General features: G+C 45.9%; 1 protein-coding gene across 1 annotated transcript in view; it reads left to right on the top strand.

Moving 5' to 3' along the window:
- Positions 1–15,344, top strand: part of FAM83H (family with sequence similarity 83 member H) — a 30,020-nt gene extending 14,676 nt beyond the window's left edge. The window contains exons 2-5 of the mRNA XM_065664177.1: positions 8,669–9,129; positions 10,216–10,380; positions 10,734–10,858; positions 12,511–15,344. Of these exons, the coding sequence (XP_065520249.1) occupies positions 8,683–9,129; positions 10,216–10,380; positions 10,734–10,858; positions 12,511–15,154 (3,381 nt within the window). The 5' untranslated portion in view covers positions 8,669–8,682 and the 3' untranslated portion in view covers positions 15,155–15,344. The remainder of the gene's footprint in view (positions 1–8,668; positions 9,130–10,215; positions 10,381–10,733; positions 10,859–12,510) is intronic.
- The last annotated feature ends 3,338 nt before the right edge of the window (positions 15,345–18,682 follow it).

Here is an 18,682-nt window from a genome sequence, read left to right as displayed (position 1 = left end):
CAATGTTTGCTGCTTGTGCAAAGTGTTTTCTTCATTTTGCTCTTCCAGGCATCTTACATGTCAACTGCCAAAGGTTTAAGAGAATGAGAAAGTACTTATACTCTTATGTACTTACGTGCTTTATGCCATTATACATCCTTTGAGGTTCCAGTTAACTTCACCCCTTCTGTTTAAATTGGCAGGGAAGTAGTTTGAAGCACTACTGAATCAGTCATTTTGTCCAAGTCTTCTTATGCAAAGCATAGAATAGATTCATTGTAGATAGCAGCACATGAGAAGCTGGAGGGAGATTATTGGGATAATACCAATGCTAAGTATTCCTGAGATGTATCTTCACAGAAAGTGCCCATGCTTTTTACAGCTTACACAAATGCTGCAATACAAATACACCACATTATATATATAAAAACCAGCATTCTTCGTGCACGCTGAGAATTCATCAGCCTAGTACAGTTCTTGTTGCAGATCAGGGAATTAAAGCCAGTCGATGAATAGAATCATAAAAATCATAGAATGGTTTGGGTTGAAAGAGACCTTCAAAGAGCATCGAGTTCCATGGGCAGGGACACATTCCACTAGAGCAGGGGGCTCCAAGCCCCTGTGTCCAACCTGGCCTTGAGCACTGCCAGGGATGGGGCAGCCACAGCTTCTCTGGGCACCCTGTGCCAGTGCCCCAGCACCCTCACAGGGAAGAGCTTCTGCCTAAGAGCTCATACCAATCTCCCCTCTGGTAGGTTAAAGCCATTCCCCTTGGCCTGTCCCTACAGGCCCTTGTCCCAAACCCCTCTCCAGGTTTCCTGCAACCCCTTTAGGCACTGGAGCTGCTCTCAGGTCTCCCCTTCAGGAGCCTTCTCTTCTCCAGGCTGACCCAGCCCAGCTCTCTCAGCCTGGCTCCAGAGCAAAGCCGCTCCAGCCCTTGCAGCAGCTCCGTGTCCTCCTCTGGACTCCCTCCAGCAGCTCCATGTCCCTCTTGTGTTAGGGGCTCCAGGGCTGAACCTAGTACTCCAGTGCGGGTCTCACTAGAGCAGAGTAGATTCATTCCAGATAATTCCAAAGACCTGCCAAGTGCTTTCCCTCTCTGGAATCCTATTCAGTAAGTTAGTTTTCTCTTAAGAGTTGCAGAATGACAAAGATATTCTTTAAATTAAACTCCTGGTTAGTTACCATTTACACTGTCACAAACCAGAATGTGTCTACTTCTACCAAGGATTCTATGAAGAGATGTACTCCAGCGTGTACAAAGTGAGTGCAGCATGTCTAGATGGTTGAAACTGTCACTCTTGTGTATCTTTACTATCCATGCAGCTATGACAAGTGTCCTGAGTGTGTTGTTTCCTGCATGCACTTAGTGCTGTTGCTCTGGCACTACCCGAGGGCACTGAACTCCTGTGAACACACTGTAGCATTCACGGTGTGTGCAAAGCAGGCTGCACACTCAGAGCTACAACTGCTGTGGCAAGCATGTTCTCACACAAGCGTCCAGCCAAAGGTAGGAAATCATCAGATTCTTCCTGAACTTTGTTTCTAAAAGAAGTATCTATTCAGCAGAATGAAGTAAATGACAGCTATACTTTGAAAGTGAGGAAACTCTAGACTATTCTCATGCTTAAGCTCAGGGTAAACTGGGGTGATCTTGTGAAAAAAGGTTCCTTGTTTCAATGGTTTTCCTGCCTTTTCTTGGAGCAGTGTAATGGTCAAACACACATATTGTAGCTACTGTTAAATTCATTGGGCCTACTTGTTAGGGACTTGTACTTATATCCTGGCAGGTCATGAGTTACTTTGGCTTATGGTGTCAGAAGCATAGTTTCTGGTTTTTATTTCACAGAATCATAGAATCAACCAGATTGGAAAAGCCCTTTAAGCTCATCCAGCCCAACTGTGTGCCAGCACTGCCAAGGCCACCACTAACCCATGGCACTGAGGGCTTCATCTCCACAGTGTGTGAGCACTCGCAGGGATGGTGACTGCAGCTCTGCCCTGGGCAGCCTGTTCCAATGCCTGAGCACCCTCTGGGGCAGGAATTGTCCCTCAGCTCCATCTGACCCTGCCCTGGGGCAGCTTGAGGCCGGTTCCTCTTGTCCCATCCCTTGTTCCTTGGGAGCAGAGCCCAGCCCCTCCTGGCTCCATCCTCCTGTCAGGCACTTGTCGGGAGCCATCAGGTCCCCCTGAGCCTTCTCCAGACTGAACCCCTCCAGGTCCCTCAGCCATTCCCCATCACCGCTGTGCTCCAGGCCCTGCACCAGCTTTGATGCCCTTCTCTGGCCCCATTCCAGCACCTCAATGTCTCTCTTGTAGTGAGGGGCCCAGAGCTGGACACAGGATTCGAGGTACTTTTTCAGCTTTGTGTTTTCAGGTTTGTGTGTCTATTTTGGGAGAAAATAAAACCACCGGAGGAGGCTTAATAAGTAGAACTGTGCCTGGACAAAGCCAGGAATGGCACACTCAGCAGCCTGCAGGTTCTTCCCAGGAAGAAGTTGATGGTGCTTTCTCAGCATTAACTCCTAAGAATGAGCTGGCTGAAGTCAGGCTCGGCATTTTCCCTCCTCCGTTCTCTGCCATGAGCCAGGGAGGGTGACGGAGCACATTTCTCAGCGCTGTTCGTCAGCCAGGGCCGGTGCTGCCGTGCTCGCTGTGCTCCAGCCCGGGTGTTGGCTGCGGAGCTCGGGGCCTGTTCCCGCAGGTGGAGGCGGCGCCTGCAGCCGCGCCCGGCCCTGCCCGGCCGGCTCCCGGAGCTCCCGGTGCTCCGGCCCCGGCTCCCCGGCCTGCAGTGGTGGTTCTCCGGGGGCTGGAGTCTCCGCATCCCGGCTTAGGCGGGAGAGAAGCCGGGCCGAGCGGCGTGAGGGCTGTTGGCCGAGGGCGGGGCTGACCGACCGCCACCCCCGTCCGCACAGGGCAGCCGGCTCCCCGGGGGGCACTCGCTGTGCGTGCCCCGCATGCGGCCACGCGATTCCCTCGGCCGCCGCGGCAGGAGGCCGCGCCCGCCCCAGCTGCTGGTCTCGTCCCGGCCGCGCTCAGGGCCGGTGCTGCTCCATGGAGCGGAGCAGCGCAGGACCCCCCTCGGCATTCCCACGGAGCAGCGACCTCCCTGGGACCGTCTGTCCCGCCTCGCACTGCGACCGCCATGTTCAGTCATTCCAGGAGCCGCTCCAGCTCCAGATTTGTTCTCTCCCTGTGGCCAGTGGCTTAGGGAAAACCATGAGCAGCTCTGCTCTGGAGCCAGGCTGAGAGCTGGGCTGGGGCAGCCTGGAGAAGAGAAGGCTCCTGAAGGGGAGACCTGAGAGCAGCTCCAGTGCCTGAAGGGGCTGCAGGGAGCCTGGAGAGGGGCTTGGGACAAGGGCCTGTAGGGCCAGGCCAAGGGGAATGGCTTGAACCTGCCCGAGGGGAGACTGAGCTGAGCTCTTAGGCAGAAGCTCTTCCCTGTGAGGGTGCTGAGGCGCTGGCACAGGGTGCCCAGAGAAGCTGTGGCTGCCCCATCCCTGGCAGTGCTCAAGGCCAGGTTGGACACAGGGGCTTGGAGCCCCCTGCTCTAGTGGAAGGGGTCCCTGCCTGTGGCAGAGGGCTGGAACTGGGTGCTCTTTGAATGTCTCTTCCAACCCAAACCATTTTTTGATTCCATGAGGATTATTTTGCTTTTGCATCAAATGTATTTCTTGACAGGTACTTATTCGTTAATATATTGACTACCACAAATCCTTAGGGAACTAAAGTGACTCCTCTTACCATAAAAACTACCCCACTTAACCTTCCCCCTGTGTTTTCTTGACCTACCTTTCCAGCCACAAATTGTGAGCTGGAGGAAAAGTGTCCTGACAAAGTATTGCTTGCCTGTCCTGTTTGTACGTACTTGAACCATCCTAAAACATTCTGTGGAAGGAGTTCTGCAGATTACATATAATTGAGAAAAAATGTTTCTGGGTGTTCAATTTGAACCCATTACCTGCCAGTTTAATGTTATCATAGAATCATAGAATAGTTCGGGTTGGAAAGGACCTCAAGATCATCCAGTTCCAACCCCCCTGCCATGAGCAGGGACAACTCACACTAAACCATCCCACGCAAGGCTTCATCCAACCTGGCCTTGAACACCGCCAGCGATGGAGCACTCACAACCTCCCTGGGCAACCGATTCCAGTGCCTCACCACCCTAACAGGAAAGAATTTCCTCCTTATATCCAATCTAAACTTCCCCTGTTTAAGTTTTAACCCGTTACCCCTTGTCCTGTCACTACAGTCCCTCCCCAGCATCCCTATAGGCCCCCTTCAGATACTGGAAGGCTGCTCTGAGGTCTCCATGCAGCCTTCTCTTCTCCAGGCTGAACAGCCCCAACTTCCTCAGCCTATCTTCATACGGGAGGTGCTCCAGTCCCCTGGTCATCCTCGTGGCCTCCTGTGGACTTGTTCCAGCAGTTCCATGTCCTTTTTATGTTGAGGACACCAGAACTGCACACAATGCTCCAGGGGAGGTCTCACAAGAGCAGAGCAGAGGGGCAGGATCACCTCCTTCGCCCTGCTGGTCACGCTCCTTTGGATGCAGCCCAGGATCCGGTTGGTTTCTGGGCTGCGAGCGCACACTGCAGCCGGCTCATGTTCAGTTTCTCATCGACCAGCACCCCCAAGTCCTTCTCTGCAGGGCTGCTCTGAATCTCTTCTCTGCCCAACCTGTAGCTGTGCTGGGATTGCTCCAACCCAGGTGTAGGACCTTGCACTTGTCATGGTTGAACTTCATAAGGTTGGCATCAGCCCACCTCACAAGCGTGTCCAGGTCCCTCTGGATGCCATCCCTTCCCTCCAGCGTATCAACCAGACCACACAGCTTGGTGTCATCGGCAAACTGGCTGAGGGCGCACTCAATCCCACTGTCCATGTCAGCGACAAAGATGTTGAACAAGGCCGGTCCCAACACTGATCCCTGAGGGACACCACTCGTTACTGGTCTCCAGCCGGACATTGAGCCATTGACCACAACTCTTTGTGTGCGGCCATCCAGCCAGTTCTTTATCCACCGAGTGGTCCATCCATCAAATTGATATCTCTCCAATTTAGAGAGAAGGATGTCGTGTGGGACAGTGTCAAACGCTTTGCACAAGTCCAGGTAGACTGCTCTACCCTTGTCCATCAGTTCTGTAGCCCCATCATAGAAGGCCACCAAATTGGTCAGGCAGGATTTCCCCTTAGTGAAGCCATGCTGGCTGTCACCAAGCCCCTTGTTGTTTTCCATGTGCCTTAGCATGCCATCCAGGAGAATGTGCTCCAAGATTTTACCACGCACAGAGGTGACACTGACTGCTCTGTAATTCCCCGGGGCTTCCATTTTCCCCTTCTTGAAAATGGGGGTTCTATTTCCCTTTTTCCAGTCATTGGAAACTTCACCTGACTGCCAGGATTTTTCAAATATGATGGCCAGTGGCTTATCAACTCCATTCGCCAGCTCCTTCAGGACCCGCGGATGGATTCCATCAGGTCCCATGGACTTGTGCGCGTTCAGATTTTTAAGATGGTCTCGAACCAGATCCTCTCCTACAGTGGGCCCAAGGTCTTCATTCTCACAGTCCCTGCGTCTACCTTCTAAGACCTGGGTTATGTCCTTTTAGTTCCTGTACAGGAGGAGAAAATGGACAGCTGTCCCTGGTGATATTTTGTAGATGGCTTCTCTAGACTAATGGGTCATAATTCAGATTTATAGCAGCCTTTTTCAAGATGTGAGGAATGAGAATTCCATATTCACAACACATTCAGGGGGTGAGTTCCCTCTGAATCTGTGGTGTTATTTTCTCTATTTCTTATACAATAATGTTTAGCATTAGCCTACATTTTCCATTAAAGGTCTATCTTCTTCTTGATTTATTAACAGTATTGAAGTAATTATATTAATAAAATATAAAATTAATGTTGTTTCACCACTTTTTTAACATTATATTCCCGCTGCCATTTCTGTTGTCCAGGCGGTATCATCAGTTTCTTCTGCTTCTGAATTTTTGTTCTTGTAGTTGGCTTTTATAATTCCTGTTCTGAGTAAGGTGGCATTATAAGCAGTTTGCTGTTGACATGACCACTCATCCCCTGTGGGTCATATCTGAGTATGTTGGTCTCTTATCCAAGAATGAAGGGAACTCTGGGAGCATTTCCTTAAAATGAAAGGCTAAAGACACTACTAAACCTGTTAAGAGCAGGTACACAGGAGACTTGACCCCACTAAAATGGAGGTATATAGTGGACTGCATTTTATTTTTAGAGAAAAAAGATAGAGTAGGAAGATAAATCTGGACAATCCAGATTACAAATAAAGTGGTATGTACAGACTGTAAAGATTATTATCTATTCTGGTCCTTCACACAGGGGTATAATAGATTCAGTTCCTGCCTTTATGTTAAGACCATATTTTTTTTCCTGCTCTATCATGCAGCTTCACTAGGAGTTGCAGTTTGAAGCAGGAGTAACTTGTGGGAGTTTGAGGTAGGAGTAACATAGCACTGATCTGAGCTATACCCATAGTCAGATAAGAAAGCTCACTCAGACTTTTATCTTGAAACTATTCTAGTGTTATACTTACGGCTGTTAACAAGAGTGGTAGTACAGGCATGAAATCTTTTTTCTTCCTCGAACATCCATGGCAATCCCTTCCTATTGATCTAAGTTTACATGAGTGGTCAAGGACAGCCACGCTCCTTTTTTTCTTATGAGGAAGCTTCTGTTGGCATGTCAGTGCTGGGGCTGCAGGAGGAGAATATCTAAGCATTGACATTAATTGAGGGGCAGAAGCCAAAGTGCTTTGGAGTTCCTTGCAGATCAGCAGGATATTATTTACTGAGATATATTTGTGGCACAATAAGCTTTTATTCCAAAACTTGGTTAAAATCAAATTTGTCTTTAGTCTCAATAGATTTGCTACAGACAATTGTTAAATAGTGAATATCAGCCCCATCAGCTCAGATTTTTCCTAGCATCAAGAGCCTGATGAAACAATTGTGTCCCTTGGGTTTTATTTCTTTATGGATCTCAGGAAAACTTGTCTGGTGTCTGACTGTCACAGCAGCAGGATATCCTTATACTTGTCTGCAGCCCACTCATACTCTGCTTCTATTTGTATGCTGAGGAGATTATCACACCCAATTTCTAAGAATTTAGTGGGTGCATTTGTATACATGCATATGCATTTTGGCTTAGTGCCATATTACATATAGTAAATAATTTTTGTAGCATTGTGAGGTGGATCGAGAACTGGTTGAAAGGAAGAAGGCAGAGAGTTGTGGTCAATGGCGCAGAATCTAGCTGGAGGTCTGTGACTAGTGGAGTTCCTCAGGGGTCGGTGCTGGGACCGGTGCTGTTTAATATTTTCATCAATGACCTGGATGAGGGAACTGAGTGCACCCTCAGCAAGTTTGCTGATGACACAAAACTGGGAGGAGTGGCTGACACACCAGAGGACTGTGCTGCCATTCAGCGAGACCTGGACAGGCTGGAGAGTTGGGCAGGGAGAAACTTGATGAAATTTAACAAGGGCAAGTGTAGAGTCTTGCATCTGGGGAAGAACAACCCCATGTACCAGTACAGGTTGGGGGTTGACCTGCTGGAAAATAGTGAAGGGGAAAGGGACCTGGGGGTCCTGGTGGATAGGAGGATGACCATGAGCCAGCAATGTGCTCTTGTGGCCAAGAAGGCAAATGGCATCTTAGGGTGCATTAGAAAGGGAGTGGTTAGTAGGTCAAGAGAGGTTCTCCTCCCCCTCTACTCAGCCTTGGTGAGGCCGCATCTGGAATATTGTGTCCAGTTCTGGGCCCCTCAATTCAAGAAGGACAGGGAATTGCTTGAAGGAGTCCAGCGCAGAGCCACAAAGATGATTAAGGGAGTGGAACATCTCCCTTATGAGGAGAGGCTGAGGGAGCTGGGTCTCTTTAGCTTGGAGAAGAGGAGACTGAGGGGTGACCTCATCAATGTTTACAAATATGTAAAGGGTAGGTGTCAGGATGATGGAGCTAGGCTTTTTTCAGTGATATCCAGTGATAGGACAAGGGGCAATGGGTGTAAACTGGAGCATAGGAAGTTCCACGTTAACATCAGGAAGAACTTCTTTACTGTAAGAGTGACAGAGCACTGGAACAGGTTGCCCAGGGGGGTTGTGGAGTCTCCTACACTGGAGATATTCAAGGCCCGCCTGGACAAGTTCCTGTGTGATGTACTGTAGGTTACCCTGCTCTTGCAGGGGGGTTGGACTAGATGATCTTTTTAGGTCCCTTCCAACCCTTGGGATTCTGTGATTCTGTGGATTCTGTGAAATGAGTTTTAATAGAGTTCAGATAATAACCAGCAGCATTGTTCTTTAGAGGTGTGTATGTGGCAAGATAGCTTTAAAATAAACCCACACATTAAAGCACAGTCACAGCCTGAAAAAGAAAGTTGGGAATTTTGTTACATGCGTCATCCTTGCTCATCACAGTGCTGCCTAATTTGATTTATTCTTTATTAGTAGTAGTGCTGAAGTGATTACCACCTTTGCCTAGTTTAAGGCTCCCCGTCCATTCGGGATGAACTGTCTCCAACTTTACTCTGTGTGATATGAATCTTTTCTCTTTTGATTTTGCCATCGGGGACCCCAACTCTCACCATTTATGAGGATGGATGTGTCACTGGAGTGGAACTGCTCTCACTGTTGGTTCTTTTCTTACAGCTCTCCCTCCCCTCATGGCTCGTAGATCTCAAAGCTCCTCACAGGGGGACAATCCCCTTGACCCTAACTATCTGCCCCCCCATTACAAGGAGTACTACCGCTTAGCTCTGGATGTGCTTACTGAAGAGGGCAAAGAAAGTTACCAACGCTTCCTGACAGAGGAAGCAGCCCCTGATTTTCTTTGCAACTCAGAGGTGGACCACATCATACAGAATCTCCAGAAACCCCAATACGCCAATCAGGAAGGCGGCACAGACACTGCAGGTGACAATGACATGGATGGATCCTCTGGGACTTACTGGCCCATGAACTCAGACCTCGCTGTTCCTGAGCTTGACCTGGGCTGGCCAATGGTCTTTGGGTTCAGGGGAACAGAGGTGACAACCCTTGTGCAACCACCACCCCCCGACAATCCCAGCATTAAGGAGGAGGCTCGCAGAATGATTCGAGCAGCTCAACAGGTGAGAAGATAAAGATGTCTACTTGAGCAGAGATAAAATTATGTGTGTGCAAAAGATGAATTGGAATGCATCAGGTCTGCTGCTAATTCCCTTAACTTTGTTCCCAGGACCTGACAAAGGGGAAGGACGAGTCTAAAACTACTGTTACTGCATCAGAGCTAGCCTCTGCTTTCTGATTTAATGAAAAAGTGTGTAAAGCCATGTGAAAACATTCCAAGAGTTCACAGAATCCCTGAACAGTTGAGGTTTCCAACCTCAGCTCTGGAGACCTCTAGAGCCTCTAGAGGACTAGACCTCTGGAAATGGTCTAGTCCAGCCTCCCTGCTCAAAGCGGGGTTGATTGGAGTAGGTTATGTAGGACATGTTCTTGAGTATCTCCAAAGATGGATATGGAGACTCTACCACTTTTCTGGGCAACCAGTTTTAGTGTTCAGTCACCTTTACAGTAAACAAAGTTTTTCCTGTGTTTAGCCGGAATTTCCTGTATTTCTGTTTGTGTCTTGTCATTTCACTGGGTACCACTGAGAAGAGTTTGACTCCATCTTCCTTAGACCCTTCCATCAGGTATTTATGCTCACTGATAAGGTAAGAGTTTGGAAGGACAGGGAGATAAGAGCTTTGAAGCTACTTCCCATATTAGCAGCATATAGGTTCAGCTATATCGTGGCTGACTGAACACTGGCCAGCATTCATATATTTAGGTTATCTAAACCTAATACTATCCAGTATTCATATATTTGGGTTATCTAAAAATGGCAGGTCTGTGTTGGAGGGGGTGAACAGGTAGTGGCCAAGCAGCTTAATACAACCTTCCACTGTGTTTACGTGACCAAAAATATACCTGTTCTCATTGGATTATTGAGTAAGGGATTGCTCAGGGGCAGTGAGATTTTTCCTCACCACTCACCCTCGTACACAGAATTGCACCTTAGATAGCAATTCTGTTTCCAGTTCTGGGGCCTACAATATTTAAAAGAACCTTTAAATGAAAAGGTTTAAAAAGGAAGCTGAAATGGAGACACTGGCGCAGCTTGGGAACGTGAGCAGATGCAGATTGCTGATGTCTTTCTTGCATTCTTTTCCTAGGTGGTAGCCATAGTGATGGACATTTTCACTGATGTGGATCTGCTGTTTGAAGTGCTGGATGCTGCTGCTCGCAGAGTGCCTGTGTACATCTTGCTTGATGAGATGAACTCTCAGCTTTTCCTTGATACAGCTGCTAAATGCAGAGTCAATCTTAACTACGTGGAGGTGAGCAAACCAAAGACCTGCCCTGTCTCTAATTCACATCCAGAGGGGGAAATGTCCTGGAATACAGGGGGCCGCTGTGACTGTAAAAACCTGAGAAAGTGTAAAGCAGGCCAGAGCCTAGTGAAAGATGAGTATGAAGAAAGCTGTGAGAGCTGACACAACAATACAGGGATGAAGGCTGAGGACACACTAATAAATGGTTTTATCTGTCCATGGTGTATGCAGACAGAATCACCAGTGCTGAATATAAAAATGGTGGCAGGATGGAAGTGATAAGAGCAAGGGGAAGAAGGAATGGCAGGGGGAAAGAAGTAACAGCTTCCAACTGAGCAAGTGCCTTGTCTGGTTTGCAGTTCCTAAGGGTGAGGACAGTTTCTGGCCCAACCTACTACTGCCGCACAGGGATGTCCTTCAAAGGCCATGTGAAAGAGAAATTCCTCTTGGTGGACTGCATGGTGGTGCTGAGTGGCAACTACAGGTGAGAAACCTTGCAATGTTACATGCCCAGTTTCAGTGAGCAAGAGGCTGGTTAGTTGTTAAAGCAGTGCTTTGGCACTTCCAAACCAAAAGCATTGACAAAAGCTCTTCTCACTGAAGGATACTGAGCAGCAGTTTTCAGAAGAAATACTCCGTTTTGCAGTGGAGGTAGATACACCAATTAAACAAGGCCACAAGCCCAGACACCCGAAACCAAGCTTCCTTCACATCAAGGGTGTAAGCCATCTGTAAAAATGATACACAACAGGCTGTTGTGGCTTAACTCCAGTAGGCAGCTGAGACCCACATGGATGTGCACTTACTACTACCAGCATGATGTGATAGAGAAGGGCACACGAGAGAACTTGTGGGTTGAGATAAAGACAGTTTAATAGCTAAAGAAAACCTGCACACACAAGCAAAGCAAAGAATCCATTCAGTGCTTCCCATCATCAGGCAGGTACGTAGCTGTTTCAAGGAAAGCTTGACTTGGGAAGACAAAAGCCATAACACTGAATGTCTTCCTCCTTCCTGCACAGAATGGTTGAGGTTGGAAGGGATCTCTGGCAGTCATCTGGCCCAACTCACCCTGCTCAAGCAGGGCCACCTAGAGCCAGCTGCGCAGGGCTGTGTCCAGATGTTTTTTGAGTATCTCTAAGGAGGGAGACTGTAGTCCTGAGAAGCCTGCCAGAACCATCAAGACATTTCCAGCCAAGCTGTTTCCTAGATAGTCCTGCTCAGCTGCATTGATGGATGAGGTTGTTCCATCCCAGGTGCAGAATTTGCCTTTGCTGAATTTCATGAGGTTCCTGCCAGTACATTTCCCCAACCCCTGCCTGGCACATGAACTGCACCGTCTCCTCATTCTGAGGGTACACACTGCCCTGATGTCTAGGTCATTAATGACGGTGTAAAACACTATTTCCCCAAGCCCTGACCTCTGGGGAACGCCACTTACTGTCCATCTGTCAGACTTCAAATTACTGACCACCACCCATTAAGCCTGACAATCCACACAATTTCCTGTGTACTGTTTGTCACACTCATATAGTCTAATGGTCCAGTTTGGCTAAAATGATACCTAAAGGCCATGTGGACACTCTTGCTATGCAGTCCCCTCTTCATGCAGCCAGACATCTCTTTGTAGAAGGCAGTTGGATTGGGTCAGGCATTGTTTGCCCTTGGTAAATCCCTGTTGTCTGGTCCCAGTTGTCTTTCTGTTGTTCTTGTGCCTGGAAATGGCTTCCAGGAAGATTTGCTCCACAATTTGCCTTCAGGCTGAGGTAGGGCTGACTTGCTGTTGTTTCCTTTGCTCTTTTTAAAGTTGGGCATAACATTTTAGTTATAAAAAAGCAATTACAACCCAAAGTAATTGCAGGAACAACTACTTCATACAAGGATTACCACCAGCTTGCTCTCTTGCTGTTGTTACTACTGACTGGCTTTTTTAGAACAGAGGTCATTTATTGCCTTGTAAAATCCTCTGCAAAGATGTGATGCCAAATCTGTTCATAACTATAAGGTCTGGGAACAACAGTGTGCAATGAATGCCTGCCTGGGCAGTAAAGAGTATCGGGAGAATTTTCTTCAGGCAAGCAAATGGTTTCAAGTATGATGCTAATACACTATCATTACCTCTACTTCTCTTTGTAGTTTTATGTGGTCTTTTGAGAAGATTCACAGGAGCATTGCACACATCTTCCAGGGGGAGCTGGTGGCCAGCTTTGATGAAGAATTCCGAATTCTCTTTGCACAGTCAGAACCTCTTATTCCTCCAGCCAATGTCTTGGCAAAGGCAGACAACACATTTGCCATGACTCCCTTTGGCAATAACATGCCTTTCTTTCCAAGAAAAGCACCCCTGATGTTCCAAAGGGATGACAGTCTTTTTCCCTCATTTATGGACAGAGTTGATCCAGACAGGTACTTCCTGTCAAATTTCAGGCGGGATGACATGTTGCGCCATACTGTGGAAGGGTCAGCTATGCGAATGTATAAAAAGGTAGAAATGGAGAATTCCCAGATGGATCCTGTCAGGGGTTTTCTCCGTTCAAAGCAACTGGAGTTGGATGCTTTTAAGAGACACAGTTTTGCAGAAGGAACATTTGAAAACTTTGCTTCTTCTAAGCAGTATGCCAGGCAGATGTTCTTGAACAACATGGATGAATTTAAAATCCAGTCTAGCCATTTTCAGAAGGACCAGTTCTACCAGTACCAGTTTGAACATCCCCATCTTCCTGGCAGGCCTCAGGGACTCTTTGAGAGAATCCGAGGTGGTAGGCAATTCAATGAACTGGAAGACTATGGAGAGGGATCCAGATACCCTGAACTTGAATCCAATTTTCCACAAGAGGGTTTCCCCTTAAGGCTGGATTATGTACCTTCAAATTCTTCCAGGGAAGTGAGACATGGCTCTGATCAGCTGAATCCTGCAGGGAATGGCCCAATGGGAATGATGTTAAGAAGGCAGAATATAGGACAGAAATTTATTTGCCAGACTTCTCCTACACAGAAGCAAAGCCTGGAACAACGCCTGTTCTTACAAGACAAAGAGGAGGACCAAGATGAGGACAAGAACACACAGGAAAACAGAACAGGTTTACGTAACTGGAGGATTTCCTCATACCTGAGTGCATACCAGGCCGAACCAGAAGAAGGTCTTCCAATGCCTATGGAATCAGAGGCATATAATGATGTTCTTGGGGATACCCTCCCAAAGCACCCCACTGACCTCATCCCAGCATTCAAATCCCCTATGTCTTTTAACAATAAGTCACTGGGAATTGAAAGTGCCAAAGAATTTTCAGATCCTGACAGAGCAGGTGAAGAAACCCCTATAATGAAACAAGATGCATTTCGGTCCAGAATAAATCCTTTGATCCAGAGGAGCTCAAGACTCAGATCCTCTCTGATTTTCAGCGCTGCCAAGTTAGATCAGCCTAACACTGCAATAGAAAAGGTTCAGATGATCCAGAAAGAACAAATGTCCAGTGAGTTGACGAAAGACAATGAAACGATAAAGACAGCCACCTCATCTAAAGTGGCAGAACTTTTAGAGAAGTACAAAGCTGTGGGCAAAGACACAGAGCGAGCTACAGTCACTCATACCAAAGCTGTTTCCAGTTATCTACAGGAAGAATCACAGAACGCAGAGAAGAAATGCACCAAATCCGTGCAATATAAGATTCTAGAGAGTAGGGTACTAGAATCCAAAGACTCCTGTAGTACTTACAAAATGCACGGAGAAGCTGAAAGACCATTTGCAATGGCCTCATCACCCCCCCAGCTTATTGACACATTGAGTAAAGATCCCTTAGCACATATTGGAACTAAGGTGGACAAATTATCATCTCGGTTTTACCCCATAGAGAGTAAACCTGCTCTTCCAGAGAAGGAGAGTCTTATATTTGTAGGAGACACTCAAAAGTTGACTCTTCCAGAGAAGAAGGAAAGAGTGACATTCAAAGAAGACACTCAGAAATTAGTCAATACAGAACTGAAGAAACCACAGATTAGGACAAGTACCACATCGGTTCTTGAAAACTTATCTAGAAGTCAAGGATCTGACAGCTCTCTCAATAAATCTGAGGAAGACTGTTCAAAACAAGAACAAAATCCAATGGAATTTTTAAGAAAAGGGTCACTACGGCTGAAGCAGTTTTTGAACCCAAAAGGTGAAAAGAAATTGGAGGAGGAGCCCACTTTGGAGATTGGAAAGTCTGATAAGCAAGCTGTGGTTCTCAAGCGATCTTCCATAGGGGACTGTCAGGAAATGACGGAGGAAGAAAAAACTCATAAATTTGCAACACCACTTCCTCCCAAAAGCAGCCAGCCCACACAGGGGAGATTTCCTTCATCCACAGCTAACATCCTCTACAGCAGCAACCTCCGTGATGATACCAAGGTGATTTTGGAACAAATCTCTGCAAACAGTCAGAAGAACAGAGCTGAACTGGCCAAGCAACTACCATCCACTAGTAATCCTGATCTTTCAAAGTCAACTACAAGCTTGGAAAGGAAAGGTGAGAAGGAGAAAAGCTGTAATATCCACAGGTCAGAGAGTTTTGGGAGCCAGAAACGAAATCTTCAGCGGCAACCATCAGAAGATAGAGATACCCTTCTGAAGAAAATGGAGAATATGCGGAAGGAGAAACGAGTCTACAGCAGATTTGAGGTCTTCTGCAAAAAGGATGAACACACAAGTCAGAGTGAAGAGGAATATGACACAGATGCCAAAGACAAGAAGATGGGAAAATTCATGCCCAAAATCCTGGGGACCTTCAAGACTAAAAAATGATCATAGAAATACTATTTATTTCCATATAATCACTGACTGTCAAAGGGGAGTGAGGAAGTAACTTGTTTATGGTGGCTCTAAGCACCATAGGCAATACTCTTCATGGTTGGTGAGTGGAAATGTGTTCAGCATTAGACTCCTGTGGTACAATTTGCCCAATAAAGTCATGTGGTATCCACCATCCTTATCACATTATGTTTCAAATAAAGTTATTAAATTGCCAAGATGCTTAAAACAAAGAAATAAAGTCAGAGTCTCTTTATATTATGCTCAGGGAATATTTTCAGCAAACAAAACAATTCCACTTTCAGAAGGAAAGAATAAAACCCACAAAATTCAAGACTTAAGTTCAGTCCAGGAAAGATACGCACGCACGGACACACGCGCATGAACTGGAAAATGTGTTTAAAAACAACTGTTTCTCAGGTATAGTTATCTCTTCTTTGTATCTAATAATAAATCAAATGAGATAGGCACCTTTTTGAAGGTTTACAGGAAAAAAAAACATTGTAAACAACTTTATCCCTATCTGTGGTCATGGTCCTGTCCAGCAGAACACGCTCAGCTTTTGTTTTTACCATATCCTAAACCTGTTGGTTCTGGTTCTGCTGGTTTATTCCCTTATGTATAATGGCAATATTGCCCTAGGGGTGAGCTGAAAGTAGCAGCTGAAACGCCATAAGAAAGGACATGGAAGTTGGGGCTGTTCAGCCTGGAGAAGAGAAGGCTGCGTGGGGACCTCATAGCAGCCTTCCAGTATCTGAAGGGGGCCTATAGGGATGCTGGGGAGGGACTCTTCGTCAGGGACTGTAGTGGCAGGACAAGGGATAATGGGTTAAAACTGAAACAGGGGAAGTTTAGATTGGATATAAGGAGGAAATTCTTTCCTGTTAGAGTGGTGAGACACTGGAATCGGTTGCCCAGGGAGGTTGTGAGTGCTCCATCCCTGGCAGTGTTCAAGGCCAGGTTGGATGAAGCCTTGTGTGGGATGGTTTAGTGTGAGGTGTCCCTGCCCATGGCAGGGGGGTTGGAACTGGATGATCTTGAGGTCCTTTCCAACCCTAACTATTCTATGATTCTATGCTATTAATGGAGAAAGACCTGGGTTTAGGGCTCCTTTCAGCTGAGACCAGAGTTTAATGAAGCATCTAAAATGCCATCTTGGCCAAGTAGTAACTTCCTTGACAGTGTAACTCCCAATTCGTTAAGTGACTGCAGGGAGGAGGGAGGCTCATTTGTTAGCACATTTGTCCAAGTGAACACAGGGGAAGAAGAGACTCAGAACAATGGAAGGAATAAGGCAACTGGAATTTTCAAGCTCAGGAGTGTTTTCTCTCATGTAGTTTGGTACCAAGCTTAACCATGCAGCTTAACCAGTCCAGATTAGCCCGTAGGTTCATGCTGTTGAGTTAGTGTCTTTGGATGGCAGAAGGTAGACACAGAGGCTATCATGAATACACTGTATATAATATTTAGTTCCTTAGCTTTTTTTCTCCTCAGCTTGGACTCTCTCAGCTTGGCATCCAGCAGGATTGCCAAACTGTTTGGTGGGTTTTTTTTGGTTTGGGTTTTACTTTTTTTTTTTCTCCCCTTGATCTTTGTACCATAGTCCAAAGAGATGCTCTCACATGGATTTCCCATTCCTGTTAGCCTAGGGTTCCTGAGTAGTCACTTGTGACACTAGCTGCAAGCTCAGCAAACCAGTTCAGATATGTGGCTGGCAGATGGAGACAAGAGGCTGCATCAATTCCTGAAGGTAACTTTAGTAGAGGGTCTGTAAAACTTTAGTTCCTTTTCGAGGATGCCAGCTCCCATGGTAGCAGGCTTTACATAGAATCACAGAATCATAGAATAGTTAGGGTTGGAAAGGACCTCAAGATCATCTAGTTCCAACCCCCCTGCCATGGGCAGGGACACCTCACACTAAACCATCCCACCCAAGGCTTCATCCAACCTGGCCTTGAACACTGCCAGGGATGGAGCACTCATAACCTCCCTGGGCTTTACATAGTTCAGCAGGCTTTATATAATTTACATATCTGTAACAATTACTGGAAACAAAGCTGAATTGGATTTCTTATGCTTATTCCATATTGTACAACTGTATACTATTTCAGATACCACCCATAATGTGTTACATACCTATAAATTCATAAAGGAATGCTGTAATGCTGTGTGTATACTTATTTTGTCTGCTCTTAGTAATGAATCAGATCCAGTTATTGGTGGGTCCCAAAATGAACTGTAATGATCAATACAGTTGTTCTCTTGCAGATGATACAGATAGAAATTATTTTACTCTAGAGAGGAAGACAGGCTATATAGATACATATCCTATTATATATGTGCTAGCTCTGTTCCGTGCAAGTCTTACATCATTCCGCACCTCCCCAGCCTTTCCTAAACCCACCAGCTCCAGCACCATTCTGTAACAAAGTTAGATATTTAATGATTGCTGTAGTCACATATTACATTAATATTTTAGAATTTTGCTGTATTTTTTAGTTTTAGAATTTTCTTTTACTCAGCATGGTCTGTTCAGTGTAAACTCATGTTCCTGACCAAAAGTAGAATGACAAATCTCTTTTAGTGCTAAGTTGATTACCAAATGTTGTAGGTGCATACAAATATTGCAGAGTAATTAATTCACTTTGTAATAACATAAGCCATTTTAAGGATAAAAGGTTAATGTTACAGCCCATCACCTTTGAGATCAGGTTCACAGAGGATCTTCGATATCTCATTGTATCATCAAACTGCTGGGTTCTGTCTTTCAGTGGAAGTCAACCCCGAATTAAGCAGTAGGCTCCCTTTTCTATGCATGAGAACAGGCATCTTGGATTCACAAGAGCTGTCATGCTGCACAGAGCACTACACAATATGTTCACCCTGTCATTGCCGTTTTCTGTATCTACCTGTACCTGGGATAGATAGGAAATGCCCATTTTATGAATATACCAGAATAAACCAGGACTTCCCTGAGAGCTGCATTCCCATCCTAGTATTACGAGACTTGAGTGACCACACCTGGTATCAGAAGTGAATATTTCGATTTTTTACTTAACTAGCCGTTTGTTTAGATTACTAAATCTATATAACTAACTATATAACCTATATAAACTAGTGTTTACATACTACAAGATAAAATGGATATTCCATCAATGGCAGTGATAACTCACATGTTAAAATTTAGTTCCTTAATCCCCTCTGTAACTGTAGTCCCAGCATTCTGGAATAATCATTTATCATAGATCAAGTAAAATTTCAGGGAGAAAGACTTCTTATAATCACTTTAAGTTAATGAGGAAAATGTTTCAAAAATCAGCATTAAAACAGGAATCTAGTTTTAAAGTTTACTGTTGTCCCCCTTTTGCCTGGTAACAACTTCATGATGTTTCAGCAACACTATCTCTTGAAACATTGCTTTCTGAAAGCAAAAAACAAATAAATTACTGTATTATTCATTGAACAAGATACTTCTGGATTTTTCCCTTTCACACACAGCAGACACTGATTGAAAGACAAAGA

The sequence above is a fragment of the Lathamus discolor genome (assembly GCF_037157495.1).
Source record: "Lathamus discolor isolate bLatDis1 chromosome 2 unlocalized genomic scaffold, bLatDis1.hap1 SUPER_2_unloc_1, whole genome shotgun sequence".
Lineage (NCBI taxonomy): Eukaryota > Metazoa > Chordata > Aves > Psittaciformes > Psittacidae > Lathamus > Lathamus discolor.
The sequence above is the reverse complement of the archived record's forward strand: the minus strand, read 5'-3'. Positions and strand labels throughout refer to the sequence as shown.